The following is a 16,441-nucleotide window of genomic DNA, read 5'->3' as shown; positions in this document are numbered from 1 at the left end:
GTGGTGCTTATTCTGCATCCGGTTGTACACCACATTCTTATAAAGTGTAGCCTATGTTATTTCTCGAATATATATTTCTTTTGGTCAATGCATCTGTAATAGAGTCATTTGAATTTATTTTTATATAAGTATGTACGAGAAAGTTCAGGAGAGCTCACTCGCGCTTTGTTTGACTTCTACCGACGTATGTTTGTTTGTTTGTTATAGATGTTCTGACACAATGGACACGTACAGTCTAATAGAGTAATAATATTTTTTCAATTATGGCAAGCGATAACATTATAGTTACATTTGTAAAAAATAAAAAAAATAAAAATCTTTTTTCTATGAGATTCTTAAAAGTTTAAGTAATTAAAGATCATGGCAATATCCCAAGTTATATAAGAATATTCGAGAAAGTTTAGGGGAGATCACTCCCGGTTTATTTTAAAATAGAATATAATCTCGTAGAAAAAAGAAATGCACACCAAGATAACGCTAAATAAATTTGCATAATACTGCGCAATATTAGTAGTACGTTAAAAATTTACATGCGTTTTTTGAGAAATCGGAAATAGCGTAAATAAGTACTTCCAGTCAACGGAAATTACATAACATTTGGCAGAAGGTAGAGAATTAGATCTTTTACTTACATATTCAAATTTCATTTACCTACCTGAAATAGTACTCAAGTTATTGGCTTTTGAAAAATTCAAAGTAGAAAAAGTACCACTTCCGGTTATCGGAAATCGCTCAAAAGTTGATACGGATATACGATTTTGATAAAATACTTATATATGAAATTTCATCAACCTAGCTGTAACGGTACTTAAGTTATCGTGTTTACACACGGACACACACACACACACACACACACACATACGGACAAGATTGCAAAATTATGTTTTTCCGTATCAGTGAGATGTAAAACGTCGAGATTTGCAAAAATCTCGATTTTTTTTGCACGATTACAAGACTTTCTCTATACATCGTTTATACGAGAAAGTAAAAAAAAAAGCGGAAAATACTTATTAATTAATAAGAAAGTTTGAATTTATTTGTGTGTATCAAAGTTAGGGTACTTAAAGGAAAATATTTAGAACAGAAATGATCACACAATAAAGTGATAGATGAAACTGCTCTTGGTATCTTAATATGAGATAGATGAAAGACAAAATTTCTCACCCCATACGTAACCCAAACATAATTAATAATTGCTGAAAAAACAGTTGACTCAGAGGTCCAAATATTGATTCTGCTGCCAAAAAAAATCAAACTAAACACGAAACCAACAAAAAATGTTACAATCAAAACAAGTAAACCAGAAAATTACTTTCCATTAGAAGTTTTCAACAACAAAAAAATATCATAACCGCAAATACAGAAAATACTCTGAATACGATTGAGAAAATATCATTCAAGCAATCATTCAGCTTTTAGACAATCTTGCATAAAGCATTCAATAAAACAAAATAAATAACCACAATGCACAGAGCTGCAATGAGTTGAAATTAAACTTATAATTTCTCAATGCAAATTTACTTCGTGTGTCTAGGTAAACAAAGAAGGACAGCATAAAGATCATTAGTAAATGTGTTGTTTACATGGCGGTAGGTCCGAGTGGAGCCATTTGTCAACTCACAATTAGGGAATGAGAGTTTACCAAGCCAGTATATATTTAATCAAGTATTGAAAATCAATTAAAGTATTTAATCCAAGTAAATGTTTTTTAACTAGAATGAAGTCCAAATCAAAACTTTGGTGAGGCAAAGAATGTTTGTGGGCTTATGTTGATGTTTGCTAAAGTACCCAGAAATGCGATGTTAAAAACAAAATACAATGTAGGCCTACTAAAATGATCTAATTGTTACTTTTTTTTTTTTTTGTTAACAACCTCAGAAAAACAAAAGTGTAAAGCAGAAGGCTGCGAATAAAAGAATTAAAATATATTGAAAGTTAAGGGGAATGTCAAAGTATAGCGAGAGAAAATTCAACAGGTTTTGATAGTTCTCAGAAACTATCCTCGCCGGTGCGGGAGGTGTCTTGGTGGCACTGGCTGTTCTGTAATTTTTAAACAGAGCTGGTTTTGTGAATTCTAGTCTGGACGCGGCCTGTTTGTTCACCAGTGTGATGGCGTCTTTATTGTCTATTACAAATGTGTTGTTCAAAAGCTTGGACAGGCACGCAGTGCTGATGTCTTTGAGTGAAATAGCTGAAAACAGCTGACCAAGGTACAACCTGCGAAGTGACATTTTCTCATCTTCTTCTGTTCCAACGTCCACCTTCTTACAAAGTGCATTATGAAGTCCAATATCCACACGCAATAAACCGATACATTTTTCTGGCTCAGGTGTGAGGTACGAGTCATCTGAATACGCCCATTTTAAAACTGAGTTCACAACAAAATCTCCGACAATACGAAAGTGTTTTAAAAGGTCTTTGAACTCTTCGAAAGGAATTTCCATGAAGTCTTCGGATCCTACAACCTTTGGATAGTTGTTCACGATGAACTTTTTGACTTTGGTTAATACACCAAACGAATTTAAAAGCTTTGCTGCTTCATAAATGCTCCAGTAGTTTTGCAACGTTATGTTTTCATTTACAAATTTCTGACAAGCCGAAACTAAAAATTTGATCTGCAGTTGATTTGATGCATGCCACATTTCAACCATGTTTTCTTCATCTAAAACATCCGTTCCTTTGTAAATAACATCCAGTATAAGACCAAATATTTCTGGTGAGATGCCTTCTATGGTACAGCTTGATTCAGATTTTTCTCTCATATCTGTCCTCATGAGAGCCTCAAAGAAACCAGAGCAGGAACTTAAGACAAACTTGTGACAACTGAACTGGAAGTCGCTCACGTTGACTGTAAAGTCAGTAAATATGTCCATGTTTTTTTCAAAACATTTAAAGATTTCTTTTCCCATTTGCGCGTCGTAATTGTGAGCGGTTGATATACTTTTATACATGGCGGTTGTAGATGATTTTTTATTTTTCTGCAAAAATTTTAGTGTTTTAAATTTTCAATTTTGCCTCCTCAAACGTCATTCGCACAAACGTAAAAATTTTACAACAACATTAAAACATAATTTCTGTAAGAATATATATATATATATATATATATATATATATATATATATATATATATATATATATATATATATATATATATATATATATATATATATGCTATTGGAAATATGGATTCGAGAACCTGTAAATTCGAAATCAAAACCTGGACTTTAATGGATTTCGTATGTCTGTTAACAGAGCAGAATTAAAATAATAGTAATAGATTTGGTAACTAAAACAAAATAAATGACAAAACAATCAGGTTTAGTTTCGTCCCTGCGCGATAGTTTAAAAAATAGGAATTTTAATTAAGAAATAAATATTTACAAATAAAAACGGTGGGCCAATATAACGTTGAAGGGGGCTCATTGGTAAGAAAAGGTTAAGTTTGCCGTACATATGTCATTCGTTGAGTAACATATGTGTATTTCTGTAAATTAATTAAAGCTAACACATTCTTAAGATTTTAGATTTGCAAATTTATCAAAATTAATATTTAAAATGGCAAAATATCATTTCTTATTTTTTTCTGTATAAATTTAAATTATATATACATTGTAGATCTGGATCTAGATCTATGGCTAATCAGAAAAATTAATATTCTTTACGTCTAGGTCTAAGTCAGGGGTCGGCAACCTACCGCTTGCTAGCCGCATGCGGCTCTTATGGTGTTTAGTTGCGGCTCTTCAGCTCCATGCACAAATATTAATAATTATTTTATTTTATTTCCAAAACTCATAAAAATATTGTCCTGCAACAATCGGTAATAAAAAAAATATATATAGTATGATATTTGTTTTGGATTATATATATAAACCACTAAACAGATATACTATTGACATAAAAATGTTAGTAGCTCTTTAAAAACCGGGTAATGTTGTGAATTGAAACTTTCGGCTCTTTCGTCACAAAAGGTTGCCGAACCCTGGTCTAAGTCAATTAAGCCGTCTTGCAATTGGTCATCGTATTGTAAGAGTCAAGTTTTATTATGTAAGCTGAAAAGTACTCACAGTTTACTTTGTTTTATTATCACCAATTAATTAAATAATGCTGAATAGTTACGAAATTGTATAGGACAGTAAAGGTCTATCTAACTAATTTCTTAGTAGCCAGAAATAAAAACAAACATGTTCATTTCCGATTGCACCAAATTTTAATTTGCGGCGCCGGGAATACCCGAATATTTGGCATATTATTATTTTAATAATTAATTTAAAAAAAACACCGTGTCAAACGTTGTTCTTTTATTTTACTTTATTGTATGCGCAGTATAGATAATGTATTTGAAACGTATAAAAACATCGAAATCAAATTGTCCAAAAAAATCTAGGGGCTGCACACCTGAGTCTTAAATAATAATCATTAAAAAAGTTAAAAAAAACCCACGTTTTCTGATTGAACTAAAAGTAGAAAATAAATGCTATACATCACAATAGTGCAAGCGACCACTCTACTATAAGCGATGAAAAACGTGGGGCGCCGAAGTAAAAGTTATATTACTATTGATTAGATAATACTATTGACTTTTATTAGGGAGCTTGTAGAGAGTCAACAGTATTAGAAACTGTAAGAAAATCACGGCGCCCCACGTTTTTGATCGCTTATAGTAGAGTGATCGCTTGCATTATTGTGATGTATAGCATTTATTTTCTACTTTTTAGTTCAATCAGAAAACGTGGGTTTTTTAAAACTTTTTTAATGATTATTATTTTCTACTTTTTAGTCTTTGTCTGTTTGTTTGCATTAAAATCTTGCTATCGATTTTATCTTTTCACTTTTTTTGGGTAAACGAAGACAACTCGTAAAAAGACAACTCGTAAAAAACACGTTGTGTGAATACGTTACTGACTAGAACACATAGATTTGAACCCGTGTCGAGTGGGATAGCAATCGTGTGCCCAACCACTCGACCATATCGTCTCCCTCATACTGGCCACCAGTTGTTACGGTTGTTTGTACACAAACACCGCGTGAACACTACTCAGTAAGCAAAGAGGGAGAGTACCGAACCTTGTTTTCATCAAATTACAGTTACTGGGTTATGTCCCTTTTCCCCCACGTTTTTACTACAATTATATAGCGCTCTAAAATGCTCAATAAAATGTTTCCATGGATCAATTTAGTAATAATAACAATTGAATATTCTATTGTCATCCAAAACAAAGCTTCACTGAAAATTTCAGCGCGCTAGCTAACTGGGAAGTGCCAGAAATTTCGATCGCAAGATTTGATTGAAAAAACAGAGACGAAAGCAAGTTAAAGAAAACGTGGGAAAATGTAGTGTATCGTTTTTACATCTCTCTGTATTTATACATTTGAAAAAAAAAACAACTTGAGGGCCTTTTTGTTAAGGTTTTTGAAATGCCGTGTATATATATATATATATATATATATATATATATATATATATATATATATATATATATATATATATATATATATATATATATATATATATATATATATATAAATGGTCAAGCATGAAACGGATAGCTTATCGACATTTATAAATGAAATCAGGTTGTACATTATTTACTTATCACCCTAGGCTTTAGATAAGAATAAGCAATCATCTTCGTTCAGCAAGCGACTGAGGCTAACCTAAACTATCCGAGTCTAAATTTAGAAAAAAATAATTATATCTGTTTATAAACCGTTTGGCATTTACTGTATTTAAAATAATTTTAAATTAACCACAGTATCGAAATAAATAGCCTTAATTTTATTTATTGATTTTCTTTGATGAAATTATTGGAACGACTAGAACAGTTATGTTTTAAATAATGAGTTCAAAACATGTGATTGTTTTTTTATATCCGTCATCAACATTTTAAATTCAATTTTTTTTTTGCAATGGAACAGAGCCCCTGTACACTACCAAGAGACGCCCCTTGAAAATGTCATAGCAAGCCTAAATCAATTACAGATGTATAAATTAACATACTTTTTGGACATGGTGATTCATGGGGAAGTTTTCTATCCGGCTAGCTTTCCACTTACGGGACACTTGTAGAAAGATTCGAAAGTTTATTTATAACTATTTAAAACGCGAAGTATATATTTTTGTAAATGTTCGAGTGACAAAAGCATTGAAAATGCTGTTAAACTTTCTTCATAAAATGAAACTCAAGCTACATATTGCAGAAAAGGAGCTTAACAATGTATTTTTGTCATACCCTAATGGTATTTTTTAGATGCGTGGCGTGAAAACCAAATATATAAATAAAGACTTCCAGATACGGATCTGGGTCCTACAAATTACATGTCTGATGTCTGATGTCTGATGTCTGATGTCTGATGTCTGATGTCTGATGTCTGATGTCTGATGTCTGATGTCTGATGTCTGATGTCTGATGTCTGATGTCTGATGTCTGATGTCTGATGTCTGATGTCTGATGTCTGATGTCTGATGTCTGATGTCTGATGTCTGATGTCTGATGTCTGATGTCTGATGTCTGATGTCTGATGTCTGATGTCTGATGTCTGATGTCTGATGTCTGATGTCTGATGTCTGATGTCTGATGTCTGATGTCTGATGTCTGATGTCTGATGTCTGATGTCTAATGTCTGATGTCTGATGTCTGATGTCTGATATCTGATGTCTGATGTCTGCACAAAAGAATGTAAAACATTAATTAACATAATCGGCCTTTAAAAAGATTTGCTTGGCAATGAAATGGTAAAAAAGTCTTAGTTATTATTGACACGAGATATATTCCGCGACTTTTCGAAGGCAGCCCTGGTAAAAGAGAAAGGGAGAAAGGCGGAGGGGAGGTGATGGTACCCTATTTAAGATGCCTGGGCAATATGTGGGACTGGGCTAGATTTTGTTTACAGAAGCATTGAGGGCATCAGAGCACTGGACTGGCAAGGCGATGCGAAAGAGCCAACCTTGATACCCAACATCTAAAGGTCTGAAATGGTGTAATATACTAGGTTTTCAAAGACTCGTCCTGTATGCATACAACAGAACAACAATTTAATTCAGGTGTTTAGCAAAGCCATTTAGAAATAGTCAATGAAGTAACATATTTCAGGCAAATATTAGAAAATGCTCTTATTTATCTTCAACGGTATTAACCAATCATTTCTTTCCATCAATACAATATGCGGCGACTGAGGACCAAAACTATTAATGTACTCAACACGCCAAATATATTGATCATCAAGCCAAACCTCAACGTTTCAAAACATTGCATTCAAATTATACGGGGAGGCGTGGTCTAACGATAGAGAGCTTGGCAGCAAACCCAAAAGTCTCGATTGCGAATCCGGGTTCAAATCAGTAGAACGTCCCTGAATCCACCCAGATATGATGGGTACCTAGCTGACGTTTGTGAAACAAAGGCGGCTGGGCGTAGTGCTGACCACACTGTATGCCGAAGTCATTAAAACTGATGGACTCTACTTCATCTGCACTATATTAGTCACAAAAGGGAAAACGAGTGAGAGAGAGAGAGAGAGAGATTATTTTAAAAAGACTATGGCTTAGTAAATAAAAACTATATTTACATTACATTTTTCGCTGAGGTGGTTATGATTAGATAGATCCTTTTTTTACTTATTGGTAGAAACGTGCGATGACTTATTTTCATTTCCATTACTGGACTGTGTAGAACCGGTAGAATTATTGAAAGATTTTGTTTACATCATGTCAATGTTATATATTATTTTAGAATGATAAAGTTGCTTATCGGGACTAGGCGCTACACAAGGCAGGCGAAGTAGAGTTTACCTGTTTCTGTGTCCTCGGTATATGAAGAAATAGTGTGGTCAGAGCCATGCCCGACCGATTTTTTTTTAAAATAACAAAAACATGTTTTCTGAGACTTGGCGGGACACTGGGCAGGTAAAGTAGAGTTGGGTAGGTGTAGAATTCACTTGTGACACCAATCAGAGGCGTAGTGAGGTGGGGCGGGGGGACATATGTCCCAGGGCGCCGACCATAGGGGGGCGCCAAATCGAAAGTTTGAGGGGGGGGGTGCAAACCAAAAGTTCGAGGGGGTGCAAATCGAAAGTTTGAGAGGGGGTGCAAACCAAAAGTTCGAGGGGGGGTCGCAAATCGAAAGTTTGTCCCCGGGCGCCGGGAAGGGTCGCTACGCCTCTGACACCAATATATGAAGGGATAGTTTTCAGACCCATGCTTAGCCGAAGTAGGTGTTTTTAAAAGACAAAAACGTCTGAGGGGTGTGACGGACGTCTTTATTAATGTGGGGTCTGTTTTTTTATGACGATAAGTTACAGAAGTGATGTCATTTATGTAATCAATCAAGGTAATGAATGTTGTAATATATAACCACCTAGAATTGATTAAAACAAGGTGGGGGCGAAGTGGAGGTTGAGGCTAAATTAAATTTTCTAATCTAATTTTAAAACACGTCTGCTCATTTTTTTTACAATGACCATAAGCAATAGATAACACTCAAGCAATTAATTAAGCAAAGATTCTTTTCTTATGTGTTTGAAGCTTTGCCTGTATATCTTTCTCTAGAAAGTTTTTATTTATCGATGTTTTAAAACATTTTGATCTGCTTATCAGTGTATGTATTCACATGTAATAGCATCTATTTGTTTAAAGGTTGGATAAAATGGTTTGTGGGCTGGACGTTGAGCTGTAGTTGTAAGCTTAGTTATAACTATAAGTTGATTTTTTAAATTTTATGTTGACGTATAATTGTAAGTTAAGTTGTAATAATTGTAAATTGAGGAGTAAACGTTTGTAAAAGTAAATTACATGAACCACAATGAAATAAAGCAGTTGATAAGATGATTCTTGATAAATGACAAGCAGGACTTACACGTGACATGATGGGCACTGACAGATCACATAGTGGACACCAGTTGGATACTGACAAGTTGGATACTGACTAGTTCGATACTGAACAGTTGGACACTGACCAGTTAGATACTGACCAGTTGGGTACTGACTAGTTGGACACTGACCAGTTGGACACTGACCAGTTGGACACTGACCAGTTCGATACTGACCAGTAGGATACTGACCAACTGGATACTGACCAGTTGGGTACTGACTAGTTGGACACTGACCAGTTGGACACTGACTAGTTAGATACTGACCAGTTGGATACTGACCAGTTGGATACTGACCAGTTGGATACTGACCAGTTGGATGCTGACCAGCTGGATACTGACCAGTTGGATACTGACCAGTAGGACACTGACAAGTTGGACACTGACCAGTTCGATACTGACCAGTTGGATACTGACCAGTTGGACACTGACCAGTTGGACACTGACCAGATCGATACTGACCAGTTGGATACTGACCAGTTGGACACTGACCAGTTGGACACTGACTAGTTAGATACTGACCAGTTGGATACTGACCAGTTGGATACTGACCAGTTGGATACTGACCAGTTGGATGCTGACCAGCTGGATACTGACCAGTTGGATACTGACCAGTAGGACACTGACAAGTTGGACACTGACCAGTTGGATACTGACCAGTTGGACACAGACCAGTTGGATACTGACCAGTTGGATACTGACCAGTTGGATACTGACCAGTTGGACACTGACTAGTTGGATGCTGACCAGTTGGATACTGACCAGTTGGATACTGACCAGTAGGACACTGACAAGTTGGATACTGACCAGTTGGATACTGACCAGTTGGACACTGACCAGTTGGACACTGACAAGTTGGATACTGACCAGTTGGATGCTGACCAGTTGGATACTGACCAGTTGGATACTGACCAGTAGGACACTGACAAGTTGGACACTGACCAGTTGGATACTGACCAGTTGGATACTGACCAGTTGGATACTGACTAGTTGGCTACTGACCAGTTGGATACTGACCAGTTGGATACTGACAAGTTGGATACTGACAAGTTGGACACTGACCAGTTGGATACTGACCAGTTGGCTACTGACCAGTTGGCTACTGACCAGTTGGCTACTGACCAGTTGGATACTGACCAGTTGGATTGACCAGTTGGACACTGACCAGTTGGACACTGACCAGTTTAACGCTGACAAGTTGGACACTGACCAGTTGGATACTGACCAGGTAGACACTGACCAGTTGGACACTGACCAGTTGGCTATTGACCAGTTGGATACTGACCAGTTTAACGCTGACAAGTTGGACACTGACCAGTTGGATACTGACCAGGTAGACACTGACCAGTTGGATACTGACCAGTTGGACACTGACCAGTTGGACACTGACTAGTTAGATACTGACCAGTTGGATACTGACCAGTTGGATACTGACCAGTTGGGTACTGGCCAGTTGGATACTGACTAGTTGGGTACTGACCAGGTAGACACTGACTAGTTACAAGAGAATGACATTTAGCTAATTTTAGATTTTTATTATAATTTAATTTTTTTTTACTGTGTTTGCTTAGGGTTTCAGTTAGATTCAGTCTTTAAGAAAAATATGTTGATCAAATGACAAAACTAGAACGAAAGAAAATTAGCTCGTCTACCACGTCATATTAAAAACCCACTAAAGTCTCATTTGAACAACAGACTGACAAAACCCACTTGTAATGAGATTTTAATCAGTTCCTTTTTCACCAGTGCTGTGCTAATGAGAAAACGCAAGGGTCTCTCTTCATGGCTTAAAACGTCTATTTTTATACAACGCTTTGCTTTAAGATCCTGTTGGGAAATATGTATTTTAAAATGATCGTTTCTAGTTGAAAAAAAAGGAAATAAACAACTATAGTCCTACACATTTAAGCTCTTGACAACGGTATGTAAGGGAAAACGATGTTATGTTGTTTGTACATCCACGTGAGGACCAGGTTGTATACATATTATGTTGAAACAAATCACCCATGTGAAGCAACATAATGGCAAACAACACTAAAACCTGTTAGCATTCATAATCATAATTTCTACGCACTTGCACTAAACAATTCAGTCAGACAGGACAGGATTAGGTATTGGCAACATGCCAGTCTCTCACTGACAGAAACAGAACCTAAGGCCACAGAAACAGAATATAGGTCACTGAAAAGGACAACAGATGACCGTACATATAATAAATATCTAAATGTTGAATTTACAAGACTTACAAGAGGTTTACAAATGTAGCACAGACAAGGATGTGTATTGGTACATGGTCCACTCCACTTACTGCCTTGTTGATAACGCCCACTGAGTTAGGCTGTAAGAAAAACCGTTTTAAACGTCAGCGGTCATTTCTTAGAATTGATCAACCGTGTACAACAGACTTAGGTAAGGTTTGTCATGTATTCACGGCAGCAGGTTTTGTATTACTCATTTTTCTAATTTGCTTATAAAAAACATAAATTATAGTATATATTATTTCAAAGTGTTGGACAGTGATGATATCAATTTTGCATTTAAAATTTCGATTGAAATCTATGGAGAATTCAGCAATTTATTTTAATATAAATTTTAAATTGATACGAGGTCTTTGTGTTTACAGAGCCAATTATTAAAACTAGGATCAACTTACACGTAAGCGGATATAAAAGAGCCTGAAAAAAATGCAATTGATGTTTGCGACACATGTTATGGACTAAACAGTAGTGTACGCAGGGGGGGGGGGAGGATGGGAGAGACGCCGCTCCCCCTCTGCGCATTTTCAGCAAAGTGGCGCCTTTTTGGAAACTTTTAAACTCAAAGAAACACTGATATTTGTTGAAAAAAAAATATTTTTTATTTTAGTTTACTAGATCTAGACATATATTATTTTTGAATAATTGAATTTGTTTATAAAAAAAAACAAATAACAGCTCAATTTAAACTAACACTGGTCGCACAGTTAATTATTCGCTTAGCTCAGCCAGTGGCGTAGACGAGGGGGGGGTGGGTGGGGTTTTTTGTTTTCTTTTTTTTTCTGTTTGTTGTTCTTTTTTTGTTTGGTTTTTTTTTTTTTTTTTTATTTTTTTTGTTTTTGTTTTTTTTTTTTTTTTTTTTTTATTCTTTTTTTTTATCTTTTTTTATATTTTTTTTTTATTTATTTTTTTTTTTTTTTTTGTTTTTATTTTTTTTTTTTTTTTGTTTTTTTTCTATTATCTTTTTTTTTTTTATTTAATCTTTATTTTTTTTTTTTTTTTCTTGATATTTTTCTATTTTACGTTATGTTTTTTTTTTTTTTTATTTTTCTTTTTTTATCTTATTTTTTTTTTGTATTTAAAGGGGGGGGTTACAACCCCACCCCCACCCCCCCCCCCACGATACTTTGTTAATTCCATGGAGGTCGATACTTTGTTAGTTCCGTGGGGGGGAGGGGCGATAATTTGTTAGTTCCGTGTTGGGGGGTCGATAATTTGTTAGTTCCGTGGGGGTCGATAACAGGTTAGTTTAGTGTGTGGGGGGCTGTTAGTTCCCAATGTTGGGCTTATTGTAACGTGGGAACTTGCATGGCGAGGGGACATAGATTTAAACACAGGCCGGTCAGAGATTCGTTGGTCGGGCTAGTCAGAGATTCGTTGGTCGGGCCAGTCAGAGATTCGTTGGTCGGGTCAGTCAGAGATTCGTTGGTCGGGCCAATCAGAGATTCGTTGGTCGGGCCAGTCAGAGATTCGTTAGTCGGGTCAGTCAGAGATTCGTTGGTCGGGCCAGTCAGAGATTCGTTGGTCGGGCCAGTCAGAGATTCGTTGGTCGGGCTAGTAAGAGATTCGTTGGTCAGGCCAATCAGAGATTCGTTGGTCGGGCCAGTCAGAGATTCGTTGTTTGGGCCAGTCAGAGATTTGTTGGTCGGGCTAGTAAGAGATTCGTTGGTCGGGCCAGTCAGAGATTCGTTGTTTGGGCCAGTCAGAGATTTGTTGGTCGGGCCAGTCAGAGATTTGTTGGTAAAGCTTAGTTTTGCTAAACTGAAGAGTCCCGCATTTAAACACCCGTGCACATGAGGCTCGATGTAGGCTGTCGCTTGACCTACTTCTGTTTACCGTCGTCATTGAAATGATGGCTGTCGAAAACGACATTCGTTGTCATTTCAGAAATATATTTTTATAAACGTTATTTCTGCGTATTATATTTAATATAGATATCTAGATCTACTAGAATCTAGATCTATGTGAAAACCCTACAGTCATAGTACTGTACTTTTGTAATAGTGAATCTAGATCTATAGATGCATTGTGTTGTCAGAAACATAAACTAAATATGTAACTAAATATGTGACACTCTCATCCTATAGATTACAATTTATTGCAGAAATTAATGCTCTTTTATTTCAAGTCTTTAAATAGTAGGCAGTATTTAGGCAGTAATGTTTTTATAAGCACCTCATTTAAAATTGCTAGGAAACAAAAAACGATTTAATAATATCTTAGGTCTATTAACCTGTAGCCTGATCAATGATAAAATGAAACTTAAAAATCCTAACATAATCAGGGCTTAATATCATTCAGTTGCTAAGTTGATGCAATAGGAATTAACATTATTACAATTAATATATTTCTTTAATTAACTTCCCATGCAATCCTATAACTGTTACCTACATTTCCAGATAGATCTAGATACAAACTTTTCTCCCCTGTGTTGCAAACATTTGACCTGTTCAGGTTACATCACAATTATAAGAAACATGTTGTGTTCTTCTTTAATTGTTTATAATTCATCATAAATATTGTCATTTTGTAGTTCTATGCTAAACAGTTCCATCATAAATATCATTCTGTACTTCTATGCTTATGACAGTTCCATCATAAATGTTGTCATTCTGTAGTTCTATGCTAAACAGTTCCATCATAAATGTCATTCTGTAGTTCTATGCTAATGACAGTTCCATCATAAAGGTTGTCATTCTGTAGTTCTATGCTTAACAGTACCATCATAAATGTTGTCATTCTGTAGTTCTATGCTAATGACAGTTCCATCATAAATGTCATTCTGTAGTTCTATGCAAATGAGAGTTCCATCATAAATGTTGTCATTCTGTAGTTCTATGCTAATGACAGTTCCATCATAAATGTCATTCTGTAGTTCTATGCAAATGAGAGTTCCATCATAAATGTTGTCATTCTGTAGTTCTATGCTAATGACAGTTCCATCATAAATGTCATTCTGTAGTTCTATGCAAATGAGAGTTCCATCATAAATGTTGTCATTCTGTAGTTCTATGCTAATGACAGTTCCATCATAAATGTCATTCTGTAGTTCTATGCAAATGAGAGTTCAATCATAAATATTGTCATTCTGTAGTTCTATGCTTATGACAGTTCCATCATAAATAATGTCATTCTGTAGTTCTATGCTTATGACAGTTCCATCATAAATAATGTCATTCTGTAGTTCTATGCTAATGACAGTTTCACTATAATTTGATTTCTCTCTCCAGAGCCTGAAGGATCTTCCATAGTGGTGTGTGCTGTCAGATGTCTTAAAGTCAAGTGGGGAGTTCAAAGGTCAGTTTCACTCTATTATGTATTGGTCTAAGAATGTATTTAATCTTAGTCTTCTAACGCTGATCCTCATGCTGAATTCTGTTTTCCATATCATTGACCAGTGGCTATTGTTTTGTAGTTTTGTTACCATAGAGTTTTATTCACCACTCAAAAATTCAAGTGCCCCACCCATTAATTACCATATAAATTTATTTCTTTGAAAAGGTCAAAATATTGTTAACTAAACAGATTGACTGACATCTGCTAAATGTGATGTGAAGGTCAAGGTTATTTCAATCAAACAGCTGCCACAGATGACCATAAGACTACAGTAAAGGCCAGTAGAGATCTGTCAAATCAAGTTACAGGTAAGTTTGTTAATTATCTTTTAACTTAATCAAGCGCACAGCCATGGTTTAGCGCTGATGTAGACAATGTGTCAAATCTTTGTGTTGTGGTTTATTTAACAGGAATTAACTTGGATAGTCTAGATGACCACAACAGTATGGCCAGTGGAGAGGATAGTCTAGATGACCACAACAGTATGGCCAGTGTAGAGGATAGTCTAGATAACCACAACAGTATGGCAAGTGGAGAGGATAGTCTAGATGACGACAACAGTAAGGCCAGTGGAGAGGATAATCTAGATGACCACAACAGTATGACCAGTGGAGAGGATAGTCCAAATGACCACAACAAAATGGCCAGTAGAGAGGATAGTCCAAATGACCACAACAGTATGGCCAGTGGAGAGGATAGTCTAGATGACCACAACAGTATGACCAGTGGAGGAGACCTCTCAACATATTTTACAGGTAATGTCCATTTGTTTTGGGAAAAAATTGTTCCTAATGCTTCCAATTTTTTTTGCTGATGAAGTCTTTATGTTGGAACATTCTGTAGTTTGAAATGTTTACTGGATGAGTATCTTAAGATGGTGATGGTTGAGATGGTTGTGACAGTTGGAGGTTGAAGATAGTTTTTCATGTTTGTCAAAGTTTAACAGCTAATGAAATGTTTACAGTAATAAAATTGTTTTGTTTACCTGTACAGGTACACATGAAGTACAAGAATGTCTTGAAGGTCAAGGTGAGGCAGATCTACTCAAACATATGAAAAAGTGCAAGAAAAATCCTGGCCATAAATATTTTGTACCTGTAAATCAGTTAAGTCTTGAACATTTTCCTTCTGGTTACCATGACAACGAAGTGTGTGAACTCACAAAAGCCCTGGCTGACCTAACTGTCAGGGTAGCCGTTAAGTTGACCAGTCCAGACAGACCAGAGTTTGTACCAGGCACTAAAGATCTATATCCTTGCTACAAGACCAGGGGACAGAACTCACTGAGGACAGGGACTGGGAGGGTGAAGTGGGTGATCAAGTACACAGAGGGGATGGACCAGACATTTGAGACCTACAGAACTTGTCCATGTCCTGAATGTGACCACTCGGACACACCCAGCAAAGTGTGGTGTGAGGTTGGTGTGGTGACAGCCAGACATGTGGTTTTTGATGTGAGTGAGGCGAGACAGTCCACATGTAGGTTGTGGTTTGATGATGATAAAAGTCCAGTGGTCAAGATTTATGGGTGGAAGGTGGATGGGTCATACACTGAGAGAGACGTGTGTAGGTTGTTTTGTGTGACACATGACGTAGATGTAGGTGATAAACTGGAGGAGAGCATGGGGCGGTTTGATGGTCTACATTATAAAGTAAGGAACAAATACAAGAGTCGTATAGATGTGGACAAGCTGACCATTATAGTGTCACATCCTCATGGCTGTTCTAAGAAGGTCTCTGTAGGTCACTGGGTACACAGGCAGGTGGTAAGGGGTGACTCCACCAGGTACACGTACACTACGTGTACCTGTCCAGGTGGCAGTGGGGCTTGGGTCTACAGACTAGGTTGGAACTGGTCAAACCATCCCCACAGTGGAGCTAACCCTGGTGGATTAAATTATAGTGGGGTGTGGCTGGAATTGTAGTTGTCTGCTCTTGTGTAGAATGTAAACAAACATGGCGTCTGTTGAATGTCTGGTCTTAAA

The 16,441-nt window shown here is 36.3% G+C and overlaps 1 protein-coding gene and 1 long non-coding RNA gene across 2 annotated transcripts; one reads left to right on the top strand and one right to left on the bottom strand.

Moving 5' to 3' along the window:
* Nucleotides 1-1,874: 1,874 nt before the first annotated feature.
* Nucleotides 1,875-2,873, bottom strand: LOC131927180 (kelch-like protein 24). Its single transcript, XM_059282904.1, has one exon. It carries the CDS (start codon nt 2,871-2,873, stop codon nt 1,875-1,877), a length of 999 nt encoding a protein of 332 aa, XP_059138887.1.
* An 11,475-nt stretch (nt 2,874-14,348) lies between these two features.
* LOC131926920 (uncharacterized) lies at nt 14,349-14,977 on the top strand. Its single transcript, XR_009383578.1, has 3 exons — nt 14,349-14,417; nt 14,622-14,764; nt 14,867-14,977. It is a non-coding gene; the product is annotated as an uncharacterized LOC131926920 (long non-coding RNA).
* Nucleotides 14,978-16,441: the final 1,464 nt, after the last annotated feature.

The sequence above is a fragment of the Physella acuta genome, unplaced genomic scaffold (genome assembly GCF_028476545.2).
Source record: "Physella acuta isolate Inbredline_101_S28 unplaced genomic scaffold, ASM2847654v3 ptg000087l, whole genome shotgun sequence".
NCBI lineage: Eukaryota > Metazoa > Mollusca > Gastropoda > Physidae > Physella > Physella acuta.
Note: the sequence above shows the minus strand (reverse complement) of the source record. Positions and strands in the feature narration are given on the sequence as shown.

Excerpts from the sequence above, each read along its gene's own strand:
- LOC131927180 (XM_059282904.1), bottom strand. The coding sequence starts at position 2,873 with ATGGACATATTTACTGACTTTACAGTCAACGTGAGCGACTTCCAGTTC.